An 8,156-nucleotide genomic window follows, 5' to 3' on the forward strand; every position below is an offset into this window, starting at 1 on the left:
CTTGGGGTGTGGCTCACATTACCTGCACTGTGCTCCTGCCCCACAGACCCCAGCTGGTGCTCCTGTTTCTTTCTCCCCCCCCCCCCTTCCTTTAAATTCCTTTATCTTTTTTCCTTTTATCTTTTTCTTGTTTTTTTCCTCTTAACTTTTTTCCTCTAAACCTTTTTTTTTTTTTTGGTCTTCCTTTCCTCTCCCTCCCCTTTCCTTTTTTTTTTTTCCCCCTTGGGTTTTTGTTTGTTTGTTGGTTTTTTCCCCTCTTCCCCCCCCCCCCCCCCCCCCCCTTTTTCTCTTTTTGTATTTTCCTTTTTTTATTATATTTTTTTCTTTTTCATTTTTCTTTCCCTTTTCTTCTGGTGTCTAACCCCTCGCCAACTTTGTTGCTCTTCTTTGCCCCCTCTTTCTTCTTGTCTCCCCCCTTTCTTCTTGTCCCCCCTTTTCTTCTTGTCCCCCTCTTCTTTTGTAAATTTATTTAAATTTTTTTCCTTTTATTTATTATTTAATTTCTTTTTTCCCCCTTTAAAAAAATCCTTTCTTGTCTCTTTATTTCTCCGTTTCCTTTATTTTCCCTTTCCCCCTTTCCTTTATTTCCTTTATTCTTTCCTTTTCGTGCCTTTTTTTTGCGTTCTCCTTCTTTCCTGTCCCCTTCACCCTCCCCACCCGTTTTCTGCGGGACCAAGCGGGGCGCAGGCTCCCGGTGCCTGCCTCCCCGCTCCCGCTGGCGGGGCCGGGCCGGGCCGCGGCTCGGCGGGGAGGCGTGGCCGCGCGGTGACGTCGGGCGCGGCTGGGGCGCTATAAGCGGCGGGCGCTGTCCGGTGCTGAGCGGCGGCGGCGGCGGCGGCGGCGGGACAGGTAGGGGCTGGCTGGGTCGGGGGCTCGGGGACACCGCTGCTGCCACCCGAGGCGGGGCACGTTAGCAGCGAGTCGCGGCAAGAAGCTGGCGGGGCTGCGGCTGGTGCTGCGGTGACATTAACGCTATGGGACGGAGAGCGGCGGCCACCATCCCGCCGGCAGCGCAGCCGGACGCCTGCGGGGGATGGAGGGGGATATGGGCTGCGGCGGGGCCGAGGTATCACAGTATCACAGTATCACAGTGGTGGGGATGCTGAGCTTCCCTCCTTGTCGCTGTGTCTTGTCACGGCAGTTCGGCTGCCTCGGAGGGTAGGACGGGAGGTTTCTCTTAGTGCAGACGCAGCCTGCCTGGCTCCTGGGATATATAGATGGGTTTGTCCATAGATAACCACGAAAAACCCGTGCCTCACAGCCATTCAGAACTGCTTGCAGTTGGGGATTTTTCCCCCCTCTCCTCACCTCATTGTTCAGGTATTGAGTCCCTTGCCCAGGGTAAAGAGTTAGATGTGCTCAAAACCAGGGCGAATTTACTGCATTCATGCTATTTATTGCAAAAGTCAGTGGGGAGAGAGCACAAGATAGAGTTCTTTATTCCTTTATTTCTTGGTTTTCCATATGGAAAATGGTCAGAACCCCTCACAGACTCTTAGGTCAGGGAGTCGCCTCTAAAAAAGCCTGTGAGTTCTGATCACTGGAAACATTGCCCTCACACCAGAGACAGCTGCTGAGAGAGATCGAGAGAGAAAATTGCTGCTGCCATGGAAACATCCCAGAAATGAGATTTTGGTGTCTGTTTTATGGGGAACTTCTGGCAGCCCTCATTGCTGTTGTACGTGTGGAACTGGAAACTCGTTTGCCTTGCTTTGTAAATAGGAACTTCCACATTTGTTGGCCAAAAGATGATTTTCCTGGTTGTTAGGTGCTAATAGGGGGGAAAAGATGCGCCTCATCTGGGCTGGCTTCCCAGTCACCCATCTGTAGACTGCTTTTAGCTGAACAACAGGACAATTTATGGCAGTATTGTTCTTTGAGAGGCAGAGTATAGAATGTTTTGCTCTAGATCCTAAAGACAGCCTGTTTTCCACAAAATATGGATTAAAATGCTGAAAGGCTGGGAAGGGAGGAGTCCTCTCACCCCAGATAACACAAGCAGTTTAAGGACATGATTTTATGAGCTAAACTAAAAGCCTTTCAATGAAATCACCCCCAAATCCATTCGACTGATCTAGTGTGAGGACTCCCTGCCCATGGCAGAGGGGTTGGAACTAAATGAGGTCCCTTCCAAGCCTAACAAAGTCTATGATTCTATGACAGGGCTTTTAAGTGTCACCAACCACTCAATTCAAAGTGAAAACTAATTCTAGAGAGAAAAAGCACCCAACATATGCTGAGAGGAGACAACAACCTGTTATTCCTGCAAAGGAAAGCCCCATGTGAACAGCATCCCATAGAACATGAGCAAAATTTGCCTGGCTGCCCACAGATCAATTTTAAGGGGATGCTGAAGCTCTTTGAAGTGTCTGCAACATACCCAACCGTGTGCAGGGAAGCAGGTTGAGTTCCTGGGCAGTATAAGTAGGAGATGCCTGGCAGATAATGATGGAAGAATTCTCCCTTCCCCTAGCCCTCAGAAAGGACCATTTCTCATGCACTGATCAAACCAACTCTGTTAACAACCAGAAGAGAAACTCTTAATTTCATTTATTTGCTGCAATAAGCAGCAAAGTGTGGGGCTGGGTTTTTTGGGGGGTGGGGTTATACATTGTTTTGTAGCCTCTAGCCTCTTCTCTGTGACAAAAAAATAAAGCAAAGCGCTGTCTTTGTGTTGGGGGAAACTCAGCTCTGCAGGGTGGGACCTCCTCATCAGTTGCTCTGAACAAATCCTTTGTGAAATCAGATGTATCCAGGCTTGAGGAGGCAGAGATGTTTGGGGGAATTGTCTTCTGTGATGGCTGGTAGCTTGCCCAGGTATCCTGAGGGGAAGTAAGCAGCTCTTAACTGATGCTGCTTTAATTATTTAGCTAAGTCACATCATGTTAGGAACAAAAACCTGGGCAGGAAATCTACAAGTGAGCATGTTTGTGCTCACTTTCTACTTGCAGCAGTGGGTAAACAGTGGTACATATAGCTTTGGCCCTCTGTCATGAATCACCAGCATCTCAACTGATTAAAAAACCCAAAGGAAGCAGAACAAGGCAATTAATCAAAGTGGTTTATCTCCTTGTAATTTCTTTCTCATTTATTTGTTACTGTAAGTGAATCAGAACAGAGTCCCAGCTACGCCCCAGCGTAGCAGTGCCTGAGCATCTCCTAGGCAATGGGTGACGGCAAATCTTCCCTTCATTGGGTGGATGGTACTCAGCTCCACACAAGGCTGGGCTTGTGCAGCTCCATCCTGATTGTTCTGAATTCAGGGGACTATTTCTTCTGCTTCTGTTCTGGAGTTCATTGTCAGCTGGCGTAAGCTGGGCAGTCGTGGTCTTTTGTTGATCTATTCTAACTAATGTAGCTTACTGTTGCCAAGGGTCGTGTTTCTGCCTGTCCTGGGACCTGATTCAATTTCAGCTGAAGTGAATGAATGAATGAAATCACCTCTGAGAACCTCCTTGAGCTCATTTCCGAGATGGGTTTTAGAGCAGCCATTAAAATATTATAGCAGCCTCAGGATCAATTATAGCTTGTCCTTCATATAGGGGATCACTGCCCATAGGAAAATGGTCTGCTCCTAGACTCTCTGAACTAAAATTCACCTATAATACAAATAATAGGAAAGATTATACAAATCAAATTAAATAGCAAAACCTGAAGCAATAAGCTGTGACAACAGAAAGAAACTGGCAAGTCATTTTATATTCCATGTTCTCCAATGTCATTGCAGTCTAGCACCATTCAATGATGCTAACAAGGCACGAAATCAGCTGACCTGTGGAACAGTCTCACAAACTCAGGCTTTGAGTGTCATTTAACTGTAGGGATATGACAGTTAATGGGATGACATCTCTGGGCACCTCATGAGCTGTGTGAGATTTGTGGTTTTCACTTTGGTGCTCCCATTGGAAAAATGGATGTCCATGGAGTACATCAAGGACAGGGATAAGAAGTTTCTAATGCACAAACCCAGAAGTTTCCAGTGAACTGAGGAATTGTTGGAAAGATTCAGAAGATCTCATTTTCCCACTAAAATATATGGCTTCTTTGTGTGAATTATATGAGGTTGCCATAATTATTCATAGTACTGATGGTGTTCTTCACAGAAGCATAGAATGGTTTGGCTTGGAAGGGACCTTAAAGGTCATCCAGTTCCAACCTCCCTGCCATGGACACCTTCTACTAGATAGGGTTGCTCAATGTCCCATCCATCCTGGCTTTGAACACTTCCAGGACTGGAGCCTTCACAGCTTCTCTGGGCAACCTGTTCCAGTGCCTCACTACTCTCATGGGGAATTTCTTCCTGAGGTCTAATCTAAATTCTAAGTTCCAATTTAAAATAATGCTCTGTTTTGCTTCTTACTTCCCCAAGTTTGTCTCCATATATTAACTGCTTCTTTTCTCTTCTTCATTTCAAGGAAATAGTTTAAACATGGGAGAAACAAAAGCTTTCCAGCTCAGAGCAGCCTGCACTCTCACCTTTTTCTTTCTTCTGATCTCTTGGGTTGATGCAGCTTCCTTCCAGCAGCATCAGCTGCTTCAGAAAGATCCAGACTATGTGATGAAGACCTTACAGAGGTTCCCAAATCCTGATATGATCAAAGCTCTGGAATACATAGAAGATCTTCGCAAGCAAACTAACAAGGGAGAAAGCAGCCCTGATTACAGCTCTTATCAAAGTGTCCCCTATCTCCTGCCACAGAAAGAAAGCAAAGATCAGGTTCACCTACCCGAAAATGTAAAGGATTCTTTGACTGAAGACGAGTCTCAGTGGGTCAAGGTAATGCTGGAAGCCTTGCGGCAAGCTGAGAAAGAGTCAAAATCTGTCCCGAAGGAGAATAAAGCTTACGGTCTGGGCTCAGATAACAACTTTCCAGCTGGAGTAACAGATGACTACGAGGCGTACCAGTGGCCTGAGAGGTGGCAAAAATATCTCAAAATGCCTCTTGGGCACTATGAAGACGGTTCAAGAGACAATCCTTTCAAGCGCACTAATGAGATAGTGGAAGAGCAGTATACCCCCCAAAGCCTTGCCACGCTGGAGTCTGTGTTCCAGGAGCTGGGGAAGATGGCAGGGTCAAGCAACCATAAGAAAGAGAGGCTGGATGAGGACCAGAAATTGTATATGGATGATGAAGATGATGTCTACAAAGTGAATAACATTGCCTATGAAGATGTGGTTGGAGGAGAAGATTGGAATCCTATAGAGGAAAAAGTGGAAAGTCAAACCCAGGAGGAGATAAAAGACAGCAAAGAGGAAATCGATAAACATGAAGAGGAAATCGACGATGAAATGAAACGATCAGGAAAACTCAGCTTCCTTGAGGATGAAATAAGAAGAGACAACAAAGACCCAGAGGATGTTTCAAAGCTAATGAATTATTACCTAAAGAGGCTGGTGGGCAGTGCTGGGAACAGGAAATTAAGGACTGGAGGAGAACTTGAGGAAAAAAGAGCAGCCGCGTTCTTGGATAAGCAGCTGGATCCTCAGTCCATAGCTCAGCTGATCGAAATCTCAAGGAATTTACAAATTCCTCCAGAGGATTTGATAGACATGTTGAAAGCTGGAGAAAGAAAGCAGCTTCAGAGCGAAAGGTTGGAAGCCGAGCAGGAAGTGGAATTCCCAGAAGACCTCAACGAGATCACTGACAACAATCTAGGGCAGAGTGATATATTTAAAAGCAGCATAAGCTCTAAAAATGGCTATGTGAAGCAGCCTCTTAATTCTATCCCAGAAAACCTACCTGAAGACCTCAATCTTGAAGATATCATCAGTCTTCTGGGAACTGACAATTTAGCTGATCAGAATCCCTCCTACCTACTAAATCGTCTTAATCAAGAAAATGACTTGCCGAGACTGTCTTACGTTCCCAGAAGATTGAAGGGCCGCCCATTCCCTAAAGCTGCCTGGATGAATGACTTGGAAAGGAGACAAATGGACTACGAGAAGCTGGATGAGAAGGATGAAGAGCTAGCTGATTACTTTGCAAAGGTGTTGGCAAAATACCCTGACATTGTCAATACAAACCAAGTGAAACGAGTCCCGGTGCCAGCTTCTGAAAGCGAGCTGCAGGAAGATGACCGCCTGGAGCAGGCCATCAGGGAGCACCTAAGTCAGCTGGGACCACAGGAGGCCTCAAAATTGGCTTCGCTCAGCAAAAGGCTCTCCATGGCTGGAGAGAGTGATGACACACAAACCAGGCAGTACCTGGATGAGGATATGCTAGCAAAGGTGCTGGAGTATCTAAAACAGGAGAAATCAGAGCTGGAAAGAGATCACATCGCAAAACGGGCAATGGAAAACATGTAATGGTTCCCCGGCTCTTATTTCTCTTCAATGTGTTGACTTCTACCCCAATTCAGTTGTGATTTCTTCCTGCTCTCCCACTAAACAACCTCTGGTAGACTACTTACCATTGAACAGGCTGCATATCTTTCTCAGAGCTGTTATCTTGTTTATTGATATACTTCTATATGTCATAACTTATGGAGCAAACAGCAAATTGCTTCAAGTGTTTGGAGAAGCAACTCAATGAAATCAAGTACAACCATAATATGTACAGCAAATGACCTTTGCATTGTTAATAAAACCATGATACATGAGGAGTGACAGTTAATCAGTTGAGATTTTTAAGATTATTTTGTTACTGTCTGTAGTGGTTTTTTGTGGAGTATCGAATAAAAGAAGAATATAAAGCATTATATATATATAGTTTTATTTACAAGGCTTTTTCTATTCAGTGTTTTACGGTTGATGAATAAATTATTTCTGGACAATAGCCTGTGTTTCTTTGTGGCAGTTGATAGAGTCGTGCTAATTTGACCCAGAAGCTTCTGTTTGTGCTTCTACAGCCAACTCTTCTGGTTTACCACAGAATAAGTGGGTAGCACACGTACTTCTGAGTTCCTGGGCTGGGCTGACACCATCTGTAAGAGTGGTGGGTACCTGAAGAGCTTGCTGAAGGTCAGCCAGGGCCTTATCTACATTAATTATCTCTTCTGGGAATTGAGCCCCACATAATTAATGATTACGTGTCTCTTGGCAGGAGGAGGTAGATAAATAATCTGTCCAGCAGTTGTCCTGTTGCAAAGCAGCTCAGCAGAGAAGGACCTGGGAGTCCTGATGGTCAAGTTTCCCATGAGTGAGCGATGTGTCCTTGTGGCCAAAAAAAGCAAATGGTCTCACAGGGTGCTTCATGAAGAGTGGACAGCAGGTTCTCACCCTGTATCTGGAGTATTGTGTCCAGTTCTGGCCTCCCCAGTTCAGGACAGACAAGGAACTACTGGAGAGAATCCAGTAGAGGCTACATAGATGCAGTGGGGACTGCAGCATCTCTCTGCCAAGGAAATGAGGCTGTTTATCCTGGAGAAGAAAAGCCTGAGAGGGGAATCTGATCAATGCTTATTGAGCATTGAGTGGGGCTCAAGAAGATGCAACCAGACTCTTTCCAGTAATGCCCAGAAACAGGGCGAGGGGCAACAGGCAAAAACTGACACTCAGGAGCTGTTTGGCACAAATCCTGCCTCTGGGCTCTTATTCAAGAAGGGGAGCACAATGAGAAGTTTGGATACCAGCATGATTTTGGATCTAAAAGGTCCAAATCTATGCATAAAATGAGAGATTCTTTCAGAGATTGTGTAGAGGAGGAAATAAGCTTTGGAAAATTCAAATTTTTGGCATGAATAACTACATAACTTTTTAGGAGCCTGTCTCACAGTGTGGAAGCCACCAGGGACTTTGGGTCATCTTTATAAATCTAAAGGAGGACACTGAGCTTGAAATAACAGACTTGCACACTGTATAACAAAACTACATGGAAGTTTCAAACTGCTTTCTGTATCCTCACCCAAGAAACAAGTGATAGGACAAGAGCAAACAGCCTCAAGCTGTGCCAGGGGGGGTTTAGGTTGGACATTGGGAACAGTTTCTTCCCTGAAAGTGTCATTGTCAAGACCTGGAACAGGTTTCCCAGGGAAATTGTGGATTCCCCATCCCTGGAGGGATTGGCCATTGGAATGGGCTGCCCAGGGAGGTGGTGGAGTCACCCTCACTAGAGATGTTTAGGAAGAGACTGGATGGGGTGCTTGGTGACATGGTTAGTTGATTAGAGAGTGTTGGATGGTAAGTTGGACTCAGTGATCTCAAAGGTCTTTTCCAA

General features: G+C 45.5%; 1 protein-coding gene across 1 annotated transcript; it reads left to right on the forward strand.

Annotated features, from left to right (window-relative positions):
* Window positions 1–809: 809 nt before the first annotated feature.
* Window positions 810–6,768, forward strand: SCG2 (secretogranin II). Its single transcript, XM_054175614.1, has 2 exons — window positions 810–849; window positions 4,416–6,768. The coding sequence occupies exon 2, from the start codon at window positions 4,430–4,432 to the stop codon at window positions 6,305–6,307; it is 1,878 nt and encodes a 625-aa protein (XP_054031589.1). The 5' UTR covers window positions 810–849; window positions 4,416–4,429; the 3' UTR covers window positions 6,308–6,768.
* Window positions 6,769–8,156: the final 1,388 nt, after the last annotated feature.

This window comes from Dryobates pubescens, chromosome 32, assembly GCF_014839835.1.
Source record: "Dryobates pubescens isolate bDryPub1 chromosome 32, bDryPub1.pri, whole genome shotgun sequence".
In the NCBI taxonomy this organism is placed as follows: domain Eukaryota; kingdom Metazoa; phylum Chordata; class Aves; order Piciformes; family Picidae; genus Dryobates; species Dryobates pubescens.